This window comes from Pezoporus flaviventris, unplaced genomic scaffold, assembly GCF_033815535.1.
Source record: "Pezoporus flaviventris isolate CSIRO_AGI_PZ_B2104156 unplaced genomic scaffold, CSIRO_AGI_Pfla_v1 ptg000148l, whole genome shotgun sequence".
Classification (NCBI taxonomy): Eukaryota; Metazoa; Chordata; class Aves; order Psittaciformes; family Psittacidae; genus Pezoporus; species Pezoporus flaviventris.
Genome location: NW_026892696.1, coordinates 2,048,723 through 2,065,447, shown reverse-complemented (window position 1 = coordinate 2,065,447; position 16,725 = coordinate 2,048,723). Strand labels below are relative to the sequence as shown.

General features: G+C 45.2%; 1 protein-coding gene across 3 annotated transcripts in view; it reads left to right on the top strand.

Annotated features, from left to right (window-relative positions):
- Positions 1-1,816, top strand: part of VPS13D (vacuolar protein sorting 13 homolog D) — a 102,939-nt gene extending 101,123 nt beyond the window's left edge. For all 3 annotated transcript variants that reach the window (XM_061479318.1, XM_061479316.1, XM_061479317.1), the window contains 2 exons: positions 288-528; positions 1,298-1,816. In XM_061479318.1, the coding sequence (XP_061335302.1) occupies positions 288-528; positions 1,298-1,429 (373 nt within the window). In that variant the 3' untranslated portion in view covers positions 1,430-1,816. The remainder of the gene's footprint in view (positions 1-287; positions 529-1,297) is intronic.
- The last annotated feature ends 14,909 nt before the right edge of the window (positions 1,817-16,725 follow it).

Genomic DNA, 16,725 nt, shown 5'->3' with positions numbered 1-16,725 from the left:
TTAAGCCTTGTTAAAGGGTATTTTTATATGCCCTTTTCATGTCCAGAGCTAGAAGCTCGACATTTAGTACTAATATTTGATTTACAGCATGATCTTTTTTAACTAAGAGTGTACTTCATCAGCTTTTTTTTTTTGAACAGTTTAAATTAAATACAGATGAATTGTACATGTTACACTATTTTTCTGAAAGCCTTTCAAAGGTCACAAAACACAACAGGTGAAGACATTTGTTAGGTTACTATATTTAGCTTCAAGCAACTAATTTTTCTTTTTTCTCTTTTTTGCAGCTTTATAGCAGTGGAGAACATAGACAGCTACTGTGTTCTCATCTCATCTAAAGCTGTTTATTTCCTGAAGAGTGGTGATTACACAGACCGTGAGGCCATATTCCTCGAAGTCAAGTATGATGATCTCTACCACTGCCTTGTTTCAAAAGACCATGGGAACGTGTACATACAGTTGACAAAGAAAGCTGTTAATACCAGTAGTGGTGTAGCTATGCCAGGCCCATCACAACAGAAACCAATGGTAAGGATCTAGCACCTACTGTTTCATTCATGTGGGGCTTTCTTTTCCCCTTTATGCCTGTAGAGGTGCCCAAGTGTTCGTAGTCATTAGTGTTTGTTTCCTGCGCTGCTTAACAATGAAAACCTTGTTCTGCCAACAGTGAAACTAGGGGCTACTGGAAAGGTTGGGGTGACAGTATGACTTGCTCCCCAAAGTCCTGAGAAAAGCTGAAGGCACAATCTAAGATACTTCCGCAGGCAGAAAAGTTACAGTAGGAAATGTCAATTTACTTGGAAAAGGCTTTTAACTTTACAATATGCACATGAAACTTAAGTACTTTCCTGCCTATTTAGTCTTCTGTTCCTATAAATACTAAGATCGGAGTGTGTCATACGTGTACAAGTCAGCCGGCACTCTTATATATAACACTCACTGCAGTAGTTGTGTGGGGGTCAGTTTTACAGGCAAGATTACAAGCTCACCCCTGACCCATGTCAGTTTACACTCCAAACAGAAGAGCCAGATAAAAAGTAGGAGGGGAAGTGAAGGAGGTAACTTAAGATGTTGCAAGATGTTTCTGCTCTCATCCTACAGTACCTATCAGTATTTACCTGTCTCTGCCTCTCAGTTCTTCCTTACTTCAGCCTGAGAAGGAATTACCACAGAAACATTTCTGTTCCTTACAGGAGACTTCAGAGCTAACCCCTTTGGTTAGTGAAGTGATAAAAATAACTGTATTCTGGTTTAGGTGACAGCACTACCACATTATGAAAAATGTTTCTGTTTGCAGGTGAATGTGAAATCTGAAGTTCTTGCAGTAAAGCTGTCTCAAGAAATAAACTATGCAAAGAGCCTTTATTATGAACAACAGCTTATGTTAAGACTCAGTGAAAATCAAGACCAATTAGAGCTGGACTCTTGAACCTCTTTCTACTGCTAGAGTGAACTGCAATTACTGGTCTGGAGCTGATGGTATTCTGTCACTAGAGAAAGTCCTATATGGTAAGGAAATTGATTGTAGTATTCAGCTAAATGGATCACTGTGTGATGTAAGATGTGTGTGTAAGAAAAGGGAGGTGGGCGTGGTGGGCTTGCTTTCTTTTTTTAAGCATTAGTTATATAACAAAGATATAGTTGAAATGCATTTGGTTCTGGGACATGCCCTGTATTTTGCTAACATGTATATATGTAAAAGAGTTCCATGTAAATAAGAAAGTACAGACAGTACAGGGTGTTGGTATAATTAGAAGTCTGTTTACTGTGTAAAGAAATTAAAGGAGCTATCAGAGTCTTACTGCACTACCTGAAACTAGCCATTGTGTCTCTTCTTTGTCTCTTGAGAAAGCTGATTTTTACAGTGCAGGAACATAGATAAATGTTTAAAAGGTAAATTAACAGTTAAATTGCAACTGTTGGTACATGGCTGTCCTGTGGGTTGGAGCTTTAGCTCTGTGATTAGGGTGCATTGGTTAGGGTTGGTTTCCTTAAATGCACATCTACCTGCTGCTCGCTGAAATGTCATCGTCATTTTTAACAAAAAACCCTGCATTTTGTTAAATGTTGCAAAGAGGACTCACTAATTCAGTTACATTTTCAAACTATTAAGACAATAAAAAGCTGATTCTGCTCCAAAACCAGCACTCATCCCTTGCAAAGTCGCACTACTGAAGACCCCTGCTCCTCAGCTGCTTTTAGAGTAATTCAAGTGAGCAGCCTTGGCAACTGAAATCTTTAACTCCAGTTTTTCCCTTCATTAGGACTAGTATAGAATTCTGCTAGTATTGGGAATGCTGGGGATGAGGGGAGAGAAAACCACTGTGTCATTTTTCTTCATGACAACCTCTTCAAAGTTAAGCTTTTGAAATAATAGAAGTAACATAAAAATAACATGCTTTTTCAAATGTTGTACATCCAATTACTGTTTGTCTCATCAACATGAACCAAACAGAAGACTGAGGAATGAGTTGTACTTACATACCTGTATGCACAGAAATAAGGAGATCTCATCCATGTGTTTGCTCCCTGGAGATGGTTCAGGGCTGTGTGCAGGACAGTGTTTTGCCCTGCACAACACAGCTTTCCTACAGCGCCTAAGTAACCTACATTCCCTTTGACTCAAAGTAAGAAGCCCAACATAGCTTTATGCTCAACTTTGTTTAGCTTTTAATATGCTTTTGCAAAGGCATACAGAAATACTTTTAAACTGCAAGTTAGAATGAAACCAGTTCCCACCTCCTGTAAAGTGAGAAGTGGAGGATTGTGTAAGGAGAAAATGTTGCATCAGCAGATGTGTGTTTAGTGTGTGACTGGAAATTAAATCCATAAGGTCCATTACACAAATGAAACTGGTTTAATGCAATACTTTTGTCTACTTCTCCACATATTTTTTAAGTAAAATGCAGAATTCAACCAGTGCATTGGCTCAACAGTGCTTTAACATGTCAGTCTCATTGGACGCCACTGCCAAAGTCCCTGCTTCTCTCCCCTGTAATACTCTTTTTTAATGCAGCAAGTATCAAGCTGCTAAAGATGGTATGTAGATGGAAAAGGAAAATAAAAAGTAATTTACAGCTCTGTGTGGAGAATTTACAGGCAAATGGCTTGAATACTTAAGTTTTGTAACAACTGAGTAAGGAGCTGATGTGCAAACATCTGAAGAACAGTGTGAGAGTACACCCTTTGAGCTACCTGACCTCAGGGAACCACAACAGAGAATGGATCTAATTTGTGTAGCTGTTTATTTCTTTTGGACTGTGCTTAACCTGTTCTTTTGACTGCTGGAAATGATTAAGCACAACATTTAAACCTTTGAAAAGTATACCCACAAAACTAGAGTTTATGAGTACCATGGTCATAAGTGGCTTAGGTTAGCCCAGTACGTTAGGATCCTGCTCCCAGTGCTGTGCTCTTCTCAGTACAGTGGATGGAGTTCCGCACTTACTTGCCTATGGACAAGGCCAAGTTTTTCTCTTAACAATACAAGCCCAGTGCTGATGACAAGGAGCGATGTACAGAGCTGGAAGAAGCATATTGCCTCACTTAGTGTTCCAAGCCAAACTGAACCAGAACTGTTGTTTTTTTTTAAAGTGCAAATGCTGTTATTTGTTGCTGCAACCCAACTATTTTTATAGAATTTCAGAACTCTTACTGTGGACTTCCTATTGCTATTGGCACTACTACCATTATTACTCAGTGAATAAATACAACTTTCAGATTCCAGGGGCCATACTCAAAAATAGTTTTCAGAGGATGCAGAGAGTAAAGTTCACGTCTCCAGCTCAAACATAAGCAGTAAGCAGGCAAAGAAATGTAACAAATTTACTGAATAGTGCAGGTCTTCAGGGTCTGAGTCTTATGTATGCTTGCCATACTGGTTTCATTGGAGGAGGTGTGACTGCTACAGCAATGAAAGCAGATTCAATCTTCAAATTGTAGAAGCAGGGGAGGAAAAAAAATCCCTGATGAGAGACAGGAACACAGCTTTCTGACCCTGTCCCCCATCCTTAGCACATAGCCAGTACAATTCAGGGAGGACAATGCTTCCTCATGCTTTTTTGCTCAGGTCTTTATAAACAGCTGTTCACCTTCACACTCTAATAAAGATTAAATTCCCCATTAGCTTTGATTTTACCTGTATTTTTCTGAGAACTGTACAACTTGTTCTCTCTCTCCCCTGCCCAGCTTTGTTTTCTTGCTGGAGTTGCTACTGAAGGAATGTAAAACAAAGATTAATGACGTAAGAGTTATTTCACAGTAATTCTGGAGAAGTGCAGTAAATTGATTCCACCCACCCTCTTCATGTGCCCTTCCTTACAAAACCATTAATGGTGTGCAGGAACAGAAAATGACTGTAGAGAACAGGAATGAATAATTCTCTGAGAGACTGGAGTGGCAAAGCCTTCAAGACTGCTATTATATCCTCCAGTTCTGATGTCTGCGGTAAAAGCTGGACAATGCCCTGGAATGTTGGCTGTCACTGTAGGTCAAACCTAGACTTACTTACACTGCATTGCTCTGACCTAAACACTTAGGTGATCTGCCTTTGAGATGGTCTGATTCATCCAAAAGTCATTTCAGAGTGAGAAATCAGATGCCAGGGTACTTAAACTTCAATGAAAAAGCACATCTTATAAAATAAAATCCAGACATCTTTTGTGCCAGAGTTAAGGCAAACAAGACATTTCCAAAATATAATGGACGTTTCCAAATTATAACTTAATATACTTTTACCTGGGAAAAATGCATCCTAATATTCCTAACACCCAGCCCCAGTGTGCTGCTGTCACTATAATGAGACAGACTTGCGACTGAATTAGGTAAGCAAGTTTTTAATATGCAAGATATGCAGAAGAACATAAATGGCAATGTCATTTTAGTCTAGTAGACTTCTGGACTAGTAGAACTATATAAGTCCTTCCTGATCTGACCTAAATCCACAGCAGCAGCTGCAACCTTGTATTTTGTTGCCCTGTGTCTGACAAAGACATGAAAATATGGAGAATTACAGTTCTAGATCATACTGGCTTTATCTCTATGATGTCCTCATGGCCAGTGGGAATGCAACAAGGTCAATTTTTTTGCTGAGGAAACAAGGTATTACTGGGAACCAAGCTGATTACTGGGAACAAGCTAATACTGGGTACCACAAAAATACAAAGGTACAGGGCATGTCTGCATACTACAGCTGCTAAAATGGCAAACCCCACACCAGTCACCACTACCTCATTCTGCAACCAAATGTAATTCCTGGAGATAGTCCTCAGCTGGTAGCAGGATCTGGCACTGCAGAGGTGGGCTGAGTGGATGAGGTGCGTGCCCACTTGCTGCTTCTGGAAGAAGAGCAATTAATTGCTTTCTGAAGCCACAGAATAAACCGGAAAAAAAGTGTAACTTTTTGACACTTTACTCCAACCAGGGGTGAGATCCTACCTGTACGTACACATTTCAGTATGGTATGGTCAGGTTGAAACGTTCTTTGTTGTAGTTGTGACTGGTTCATTCGTGAGCGACCAGGAGCACGGCAAACAAGGCAGGCAAACTGTGCGTGGCACAGCAGTCGGGGCGCACAGTTCGTGCAGGCAGGTGAGCGGGATGGTGAGCACTCGCCTCATGGGCAGGGCCTGGTCTGGGAGCTTTGCTCTGGCTGCCCCGGCGGTGGCCGCGTAGGCACCAGACAGAGCAGATGAGAGGGGAGGCTGCAGTGCAGAGCTCGGGGTGCAGAGAGTGCCTGCACTGGCCTGGTGAGGGGAGTGTGCACAATGGGCAGGGCTGCACTCGGTGCTCCCTGGTGGAGGTGCTCCTGCAGCAGGGGCTGAGCTGCAGGACACTGTCAATAGGATAAACGATGTCAGGGTAGCCGAGAGGAAGCAGGATTGCTTGCTGCAGGCCCAACCTGTCCAGGGGCCTCAAGCTTCCCCTCTAGCTCGTGGAGGAAAGGAGGCCACTGACCCAGAAAGCTGGGAACTAATAACAAAACAAAACTACAAAAAAAGCAGGAAGAGGACAATCAGAAGCAAGGGGCTTTCTCCTAAATCTGTTGTCCCCACCCAGAACCACTTTGCAGTTCTGCAGGGATCTAATGAGGAAACGCACTCGCACCATGAACTGCCACCTGATGCACTGGTAAAGGAGATCTCTACTGGTGCTGCCAGGAAAAAGCGGTGGGTCATAGTAGTCCCTACTTTGAAAGGAACAGAGGCACCCATTGTCGGCCTGACCTGGTCTCAGGGGAGGTGTGTTGCCTACCAGGGGCTCGGATCAGTGATGCTGCGGAGAGGCTGCCTGCTCTAGTAAGTCCCATGGACTATTACCCACTTCTAGTGATCCATGTGGAGCTAACAATACAGAAAGCAGTAGGAGAACATAAAGAAGGACTAGAGCCCTGGGAGAGGTGGTTAGGGGCTCTGGAGCTCAGGCTGTCTTTTCATCAATTCTCCATGATAAAGGGGAGGACCTTAAAAAGGCTAGATTGGACAGGTTAACAAGTGGTTAGAACACTTGGTGCCAGAGTCAGGGGTTTGGGTATTTAGAACACGGGACTCAATTTGGGAAGCCAGGTCTACTGGAGGCTGGTGGAGCTGGTCTAAAGAGAAGAGTGGTTTTGGTAGGAGGCTTGCCAGACTGGTCAAGGATGCTTTAAACTGGATGTGTTGGGGGAGGTGGGCATCGTTCCATCCCAACACACCCAGTCAGTTGTCAGCACCTATAATAAATGCTCGGAGCAATGTAGGGATATTCCAGCTGCTCCAGCCAATGAGCCGGCTGCATTTGGAGCTGGGCTCAGATGCCTCTGTGCAAAGGCCCGCAGCATGGGGGACAAACAAGAGGAATTAGAGATGTGGGCACCTCTACGGGGGTATGATATAATGGGCATCACAGAAACATGGTGGCACGGCTCCTACGACTGGAGTGTTGGGATGGAAGGTTACAGGCTCTTTAGAAAAGGCAGGCCCGGCAGGCGGGGAGGGGGAGTTGCCCTTTATGTTAGGGATAGGCTGGAGAGTACGGAACTCTGTCTGGGGACAGGTGAGCAGCCCACAGAGAGTTTGTGGGTCAGGGTTAAAGGGAGAACATCCATGGGAGACATTACTGTGGGGACCTGTTACAGACCACCTGATCGAGAGCACTCTGCGGGTGAAGCGCTCTGTAGACAGACAGGAACAGCCTCACGCTCACGGGCCCTTGTTCTCATGGGGGACTTCAACCACCCTGGTATCTGTTGGAGCGACGGTACGGCCCAGCACAAGCAATGCAGGAGGTTCCTTGATTGTGTGGAAGACAAATTCCTTCTGCAAGTAATAGAGGAGCCAACACGAAGAGGTGCCATGCTTGACCTCGTGCTCACCAACAGGGAAGGGCTGGTTGGAAATGTGATGCTCCAGGGCAGCCTTGGATGCAGCGATCATGAGATGCTCGAATTTGAGATCCTCAGGACAGTGAGAAGAGCGTGCAGCAAGCTCACTGCCCTGGATTGCAAGAGAGCAGACTCTGGCCTCTTCAGAAACCTGCTTAGTAAGGTTCCATGGGATACAGCCCTAGAGGGCAGGGGGCCCAAGACTCTCGGTTGATATTCAAGGATCACCTCCTGCAAGCTCAGAAGTGTTGCATCCCAACTAGAAGGAAGTGCAGCAGGAAGGCCAGGAGACCTCCTTGGATGGATAAGGAGCTGCTGAGGAAACTTAGAGGGAAAAAAGAGGCTTGTAACAGGTGGAAGCAAGGACAGGCAGCCTGTGAAGAATACAGGGATGTTGTCCGGGAAGCTAGGGACCAGGTCAGGAAAGCTAAGGCCCAGTTAGAATTAAACTTGGCTAGGGATGTGAAAGGTAACAGGAAGGGATTCTATAGGTACGTAGCGAATAAAAGACAGACTAGGGACAACATGGGCCCTCTCCAGAAGCTATTGGGAGAACTGGCTACACAGGATTTGAAGAAGGCTGAGGTTCTGAATGACTTTGCCTCACTCTTCACTGGCAAAGGCTCTGACCAAACCACCCAAGTCTTGGAAGGCAGACGCAGGGACTGTGAGAATGAAGACCCTAGGCCCACTGTAACAAGAGAATCTGGTTCAAGACCATCTTAAGAACCTGAATGTGCACAAGTCCATGGGTCCTGATGAGATCCATCCCCAGTTCCTGAAGGAGCTGGCAAATGAAGTTGCGAAGCTGCTGGCCATCGTATTTGAAAAATCATGGCAGTCAGGTGAAGCTCCCAACAACTGGAAAAAGGGAAATAAAACCCCCATTTTCAAGAAGGAGAAAATGGATGAGCCGGGGAATTACAGAGCAGTCAGTCTCACATCTGTGCCTGGCAAAATCTTGGAGCAAATTCTCCTGGAAGGCATGCTAAGGCACATGAAAAACAACAAGGTGGTTGGATAAAGAACTGGCTGGATGGCCACATACAAAGAGCTGTGGTCAATGGCTCAATGTCCAGCTGGAGACCAGTAACAAGTGATGTCCCTCAGGGATCGGTGTTGGGACCAGTCTTGTTCAACATCTTTGTCGCTGACATGGACAGTGGGATTGAGTGCACCCTCAGCAAGTTTGCCGATGACACCAAGCTGTTGATAACACTGGAGGGAAGGAATGCCATCCAGAGGGACCTTGACACGCTTGTGAGGTGGGCTGATGCCAACCTCATGAGGTTTAACCATGCCAAGTGCAAGGTCCTACACCTGGGTTGGAACAATCCCAGGCACAGCTACAGGTTGGGCAGAGAAGAGATTCAGAGCAGCCCTGTGCGGAGAACGACTTGGGGGTTGATGAGAAACTTGAGGGAGCTTCACTGCACTCCCAGCCCAGAAAGCAACCGTATCCTGGGCTGCATCCAAAGGAGCATGACCAGCAGGTGGTCGAAGGAGGTGATCCTGCCCCTCTACTCTGCTCTTGTGAGACCTCACCTGGAGCACTGCGTGCAGTTCTGGTGTCCTCAACATAAAAACGACAAGTCCAGAGGAGGCCACGAGGATGATCAGGGGCTGGAGCACCTCCTGTATGAAGACAGGCTGAGAAAGTCAGGGCTGTTCAGCCTGGAGAGCAGAAGGCTGTGTGGAGACCTCATAGCAGCCTTCCAGTATCTGAAGGGAGGCTATAGGGATGCTGGGGGTGGACTCTTCATTAGGGACTGTGACAGGACAAGGGGTAACGGGTTCAAACTTAAACAGGGGAAGTTTAGATTGGATATAAGGAAAAGTTCTTTACTGTAAGTGTGGCAACGCACTGGAATGGGTTGCCCAGGGAAGTTGTGAATGCTCCATCCCTGGCAGTGTTCAAGACCAGGCTGGACAGAGCCTTGGGTGACATGGTTTAGTGTGAGGTGTCCCTGCCCATGGCAGGGGGGTTGGAACTTGATGATCTTAAGGTCCTTTCCAACCCTAACTATTCTATGATTCTTAGTTTTAGTAAATGTAGGGCTAGGACCAAATCACTTATATTTTCCCACTTGTATTTTGGATTGAGCTTTATTATAGTCTATTACAGCCTACTGGTAGCTGGCCTGTGCTCCGACAACCTTACGAAAGGAACTGGGACAGCACAAGGACATCTTCCTCAATAATACCATAAACTTACCTACCTGAGAAAAGGGTTCATTACCAGAGGCCACAGGTCAGTTGGACTGAAGCATAAGCTTTTTGTAGCTCCCTAGCAGCAGATTTTCTGCAGTGGTAGAATGTGAGGACAAAGCACCTATGTACATACTTCTCACTCCTCACACTGGCCAGCTCTGCGTGTGTCTCATAGGTGTAAGTGCAATGTAATCACATGAAGGGAGGCTTGCCAGAAAGAGAACAGTTACCCATTAACCACTGGCAAACACTGGGGGAGGAAAAAAATGTTTTTTTTTCTGTTTTCCTCAGTAGAATGACAGCACATTCTATACAGCCATAAAAATAATCTTGGAGCAGTTGCTGTTGCAGAAGAGCTGCATACCTACTGCATTATACCCGTGCTGGCAATGGCCTGGAGTGCACTGACGGTGCTTCAGTGCCATCAGACTCCAGTATCATAAGAGGGGTTTGCTGGGAATTTTGGGTGGGGGTTTGCCTTTGTGTTGTTTTTTTTTTTTTCTGTAGCTGACACACAAGCAATTACCTCAGCAATGTGCCCAGCACAAAGAGTTCTCTCCGTGGACAAGAATAACCTTGCACCTCAGGCCTGCTCTGGTCTGACTCAGAAGTACTAAAAGGCCACAAGAAAAGTAAACAGCTTTCATGTGCATTTACATTTTGGATAAATGGCTGGGTCACCCAGAGGACAAGGACTGTGTATGGAGCTATGGAACAACTGTTTCTGCACACTGAAAATGCCAGCAAAAAAAGTCTCCTGGATGTTGTAGCTGTAGAGAAATTTTAACAAATGGAAGAGAAATCTCTCATACCAACTATCCCACAACCCTTCAGACACAGCAAAAGCAAACATTTGCTTTGACCTGGGAAGGTGACTGAGCATTCCTGAGGACTGCTGCTTCAAGGCCTTTGGCAAACAATCCACGATCAGGAGTGCAAACCACCGGGTATTGAAATAATGGTGGAGCAAGAAATTTGTGCCTGCATGTAGTTGTGGGGGGAGGGGAGGAAGGCAAACCACCATCTGGAGGACCACACTGCCCACACCCCCCCCCCAGCCTTCCTTGGTAAGGTCAGGACCCAGAAACAGAAACTCAAGACACCAGGAAGACCAGCAATGGTTTCCTCCTACCCATGTACAGTTCTGGTCCCTCTGAATAATCCTCTGTGTGCCAATACATTTCTCAGATTTTCTTTTAATCATAAAGCATGGAAGGAACAGTATTTGAGGTAAACATCCCAGAAATATGAAGGTTATATTTAGCACTACCATCTGTGCCAGAATATATCTTTATTTGTGGTGTAACAGCAGTTGCAGTATGAGTCTTCAGAGGATTAAGCAAAGACAGCATATTTACATGCCAAGTTCAGACAAGTATATGTATAAAACAAGAACACAATACTGTATATAAATTGGTAATATTATTCTTTCTGACTTAGCTCAGTATAAAGCTGATCTTCAGTCATGCTATTTACAGAATCATAGACTATTTTGGGTTGGAAGGGACCTTAAATCCAGCTCCAACCCCTGCCTCGGGCAGGGACCCCTTCCACTGGAGCAGCTTGCTCCAAGCCCCTGTGTCCAACCTGGCCTTGAACATTGCCAGGGATGGGGCAGCCACAGCTTCTCTGGGCACCCTGTGCCAGCGCCTCAGCACCCTCACAGGGAAGAGCTTCTGCCTAAGACCTCATCTCAGTCTCCCCTCTGGCAGGTTAAAGCCATTCCCCTTGGCCTGTTCCTACATCCCTTGTCCCAAGCCCCTCTCCAGGTTTCCTGCAGCCCCTTCAGGCACTGGGGCTGCTCTCAGGTCTCCCCTTCAGGAGCCTTCTCCACTCCAGGCTGCCCCAGCCCAGCTCCCTCAGCCTGGCTCCAGAGCAGAGCTGCTCCAGCCCTCGCAGCATCCCCCTGGACTTGCTCCAACAGGTCCATGTCTTCCCTGTACTGAGGGCTCCAGAGCTGGATGCAGTTATTTGCTACCTGTACTAGCTTCCTCTAATGTTTCTTGAGGGCTTCCCTAATACGTACCAGCCTCAGCATGCAACAGTATGTCAACTTGACATTTGACCACCTTGTTAGTTTTGTGGCAGAAGAATCTATTATGGTTCTCGCTCTTAGGCCTTGTAACATGACACTAACTGTACATTTTGCTTCACTGACACTAATTCCAACTGCTGATGCTACCCATTAAAAGAAAATAAATACATATATTAAACCAAACCAGTATCTACCTGGAGAAACCACCTACTGAGAAAACATGAGCAAAAATAAACAGCTGCCAAGTCCATAATCACACTGAGATCACACCAAAAGCTGACATTTATGAGCAGGTTTAAGAGCTAACTCCCCAGCTCTGAGATTCCTGATTTCAAATGCTAAATCCACACAGCACACAGACCTTCACCCACTTTTCTTTCTTTCCAATAGCAACCTTTATGCCCTCTCCTTCGAGCACACACCAGAGGGAAGCTGACATGCAGAACATGTATTTATACACCAAAAACCCAGAAGGCATCACAGGACATCCAGAAATTCGCACAGCATCTGTTGGATGCACTCAGCATTTGAAAGACAAGCATCCATTGTAAAAGCAGAGGTTAAATGCCTATTTGAATTATAACCATCAACGATAAGCAGCTTAGCACTGAGCCTTCGCCGTACATTCACCCACAGCTTACGGTATTACTGCAAGATCTCTCAGCTGTGGGTTCCTGGGGAGGTTTGAAATAACCCACACACAGCACAAGAGCCCACTTTCACAGCTGGCACACACGAGCAACCCTTCTAGACTCACGCTGGTAACTGGACTGCTCTGGGGAAAAAGCAGGTTTCTGTCTTTCATACACAAATGCTGAAATATAAGCAATTTGCAACAGAAACCATGCAACTGACCAGCTGATGCTCAACACAAGCACAGCACAATGCCTGCATATTCCACAGAACAACCATTCGCACCCCTTCTGGGCTGCATTCAGCAACACTTCTTCTCACTGCTCACACTGAACAGGTAGCAGTAACCAACAGGTTTCTACCACAAGCAAGACACCCGGAAGAGCCTCTGCACTTGTTCCCCCAGAGACATGCAGAGAGGAGGCACTTCTGGAGGTCTGGCTCCTATTCAGGAAAGAAATGTTTCCCTTGGCTTGTGAAAGTTGCTCAGGCTGAGCACGGTAACAGGCTGAAGAAGCCAGCTTTCCATTCCCTGTTCCATTACTCTTTTTGATTGGCACTTTAATGAGGGCGCCAGGGGTCAACCCCTTGCCAGGGGGCAGGTTCATGCCCCGTTTATCTCACAGTCCATGTTAAGACTAAAATAACACACTAGGCTGAGTTTCACTGGCTTGTGATCCAACAGCCCACCATGATGGATTGAGTGACTGCAGCAAGTTGGCAGCTAAAGTGTGTTGTAACAGTATCTTTCTGTCAGCACAACACAATGGATTTGCTGATTCCTGGGCTTTCCCAGTGTTCACCCTTACCATCGGCTCAGAATTTGCTAAAGTTCATTTTCCAGGGGGCTGCAAAGTGATAATAAATAACATACCAAGGGTTACGCCAAGCTTTTCTTCCCCTCAACTGTCCTACTGCTGACAAAGTAGGGGTTGTAGTGCCAGCTTTACTACACACACAGAGCAGCCGTAAATCCACTCGCTTTTCCAGAAAGGAAGAAAGGGGGCAGCTATATTGCTCTTTTTGTGTGAGCTTATCCTGCCAATCCAACACGCTACACAGGATGTTTCACCCCCTCACACAACAGTGAATACAGTCCAGCACCAGAGGAGTTTGCTATGTAAAGCACTCCTCTCCAGAAGAGCTGTCGGCTTATATGGGGGTTAAGTCCACAGGCTGCAGAAACACAGCCAACAATCCACAGTCCTTGTGATCCTTTTACTTATCTGGATGGCTTAGAACCATCAAAATAACGCACAGTGAGCTAGAAAACACAGGAATCCTATGCGAGGGATGTATTATGGTTTAGATCCCTTTCTTTAGTATTATAAAATATTCTCTTATCTCCTCTACAGGAAAATCCTAAACAGGGTGGTGGGGTGTTTGTTCTTTTTTTTTTTCCCCTTTAAAAACTTGGGAATACTAGTAAACAGACTGAATTTTGTCATCCGAAGAGGCTCTCCATGTCCTCTTACTAAGCAAGACCTTGTCTCTGTGTCTTGATACCCTTCTCATTTTCCTTGCCACTGCCTGTGAAATGAGCAACTTGCCTCGCATACCAGGGAGAACATTCTTATTTTCAGTTGTTGCCATCCCAACCCCTCCCACCAAGAGCAAATAAATGAGCTCCACAACAGAAGTGGCTTTTCACTTCCTGTATAAGGATTTTTGACTGCACAAATTTCAAGCTACAACTCTCCCACTCTCCAAAGTCAGTTAACACCCTGCCCCTGGGGTTAATAAACAGGGAGGGTGAATACTGTTCTCCTTGCTTAGGAGAGAACAACTCCATACATTTATCTGTACCTCTACAGCTGTCGGTTTCTTTTAGGCCTTGCACAAGACAGTCTAACACAGCCACAAATATCTCTAAAATCTACTTCAGCTGCCCTAATGTCAATGTGTTCTGAAATATTTCATTGTGGGTATCCAGAACTGATTCAGCCTCATCCTTTTCCATCTCTGGGACACCAGATCCAACTCTGGCCAAATCAAGTGTGTTCCAGCCAACAAAAATTACTAAGAGAGGAGAGGACTGAGGAAGGTAAAAGAAATGAGAATACAGATGTGGAAAGGACTCAGACAGGTAAGACCAAGGAATAATGCATAGGGATATGAAAAGAAAAGAACGTGACGGGAAAACAGGGCCAGACAAAGGAGCTGCTTGAAGAAAACACGGCTGCTCTCAAAAGCAGCTTACTGTTTACATTGACAATACAAATCACTGCACAATACAGATTTCAGTTCACAGGCCTGGAGAAACAAGCCTCATGGGTTGAAGATCTGTTTGTGAGAAGGAAGAAACAATCATAACTATGAACTGAACAGCAGCAGCACATGGGGTCACTACTGGTGCAAGTCTCTGTTAGTGCACAATGTGTAACTAGCCTAATTCTTTGCAGGACTCCTCTAGAGAATCCAGTTTGTAGTTCTGGGCACCCCAGCAATTCAGCCTGCAGATACATTACTCATCTAGCTTTGAACTAGCTCCCTCAGAGACTGCCAACATCACAGCCACAGCACAGTGAGGTGAGGTAGATGTGTTGTGAACACGGTTTGAAGCTTTACTGAAGCTGCTAACTATCGACCTTGCTAGCTCAATTAGAGTTCTTGTCTACCTACATAAGTTGCTGTAGCCAAGCCCTAAATGTTCTGTGGGAAGAGCTAGATAACTTACACCTCAGCACAGAAACACAGAAGAGGGCATACAGAGCCTACAGCCAGAAAGTCTGGGAATTATTAGGACAAACGAGTGGGTGGGAGAGCTCAAGGGACCAGTGGGTGGATGCGGGAAATCAGTAACACTGATTTGAATAACTGGTAACAATTGTTAGATCTTCTTTGGTATGAATCATCTCTCAGAGACTCATCATTTAAATGGTGTCACTCAAGGGGCAGTAAAAAATACAGCAGAAGGAACAAACCTGCCATGATACAATGGTTTCGAGCCACAAGGTGAATTGCCAAACAAGCCTAGAATGTTTCACCAACATGACTAAACAGGAGCAACTTTTGTGGAGGATACACTCTAACTGACAGGTCAGAGAAGCAAATTTGTCTTTAGATAATTATGATGCATCTTGGAGCTTTGCTGAACCTGCTTAAAGGAGTGGTCCCAATTATCTGATGACCACTGAACTTGTGATTGCCCCACCCCCTTCCCAGTGATGGTATTTGCATTTGAAACTATGGGTTATAAAATTAGCCAGCCAGAACCATCCCAAGGGAACAAAACCAAACCAGAACAATGAAGCAAAAGCCCAAATTTAGCAAACAACAACAAAGTGAGTTTGAACAGAATCCATCCTCTAATTGGGCTCACCAAACTGAGATGTTCCTGTCTTTGCAGGGGAAGAGGCAGCAGAGAGCAGCGCTGCCTTATACAGGTGTCAACTACTTTTATCTTTTTACACAACTGCACGAGAAGAAAACCTGTTTGATAAACAACTAGTACCATTGGCAACAGACAAGCTCAGGAACCCAACAGCAACCACAGTACAGTTCACACCCCTTTACTCCACGCTTTCTAACAGACCCCCCCTCTTCCCAATCTACAGAACCATGGCCCTCTTCTGTCAGAAATACTGAGCTTCTGCATCCAATCCACACGTGTTTCTCACCTGATGGGCAAAATAGCAGACTATCAAAAAAGCAAATTACATTCTCACCCTCTGGTACAAGAGGTGTCTGCAGACTGCACACAATAGCAGTAAGCTCTGCAGTAGGCATGGCCTTTCTTCCCACACTTCCTCTCCAGTTTTCCTGTAACCTAGAGTGGCACCACAAGATGGCTGACACCAGCTACTGCAATACAGGGCTGACCTGGATCCACATCTGGACAACGTGCTTCTGTTTGTCTGAGCTCCTGTCGTTCCAGGAATCTGGGATACCAAGGGAGACACTATCGGTGCTACTTTGCAGCCAATCGCCTAAGCTAGACCTGAGGAGCTGTAAGTGAGCTGACATTTACACATAGTCAGTCCCAGAAGAACTTAAAACTTCTTCCTAGATCCAAAATGGGGGGTAGAAACCATCACTTTGCATTGAGCACAGAACAGGAGGCAAACTGAAAACCTCACTGCTCCAGGAAGGCTCACAGCTTCCTGAAGTCAGAGATTATCTCTAGGTTTATATAATGCTCTTCCCTTTTTAGACACAGAGCTCCCGGCATTCACTACCATCACCAGCAGCAAAAGTGCGGTAAAGGTTTCTTAAGGGAGTGTTTGCAAGGACCTGTTTTACGGAACTTAGGCACACAGAGGACTTACCTCCTGGAAATACTATGCATTAGACATGTTTCTATGGGTTTCAGACTTTACCTATGATAAGTGAAAAGGAAAAAGTAAGATCAGAAAACTAAAAAGTCCCAATTTCAAAACAGTTATTTTTAGCCTAAAAACTAGGTCACAGTGCTTTACGGAGAGTAACCACGTGTTACTTTCCAACAAACTTACCACAGCTATAGAACAGAAAAATGGTCTAAGAA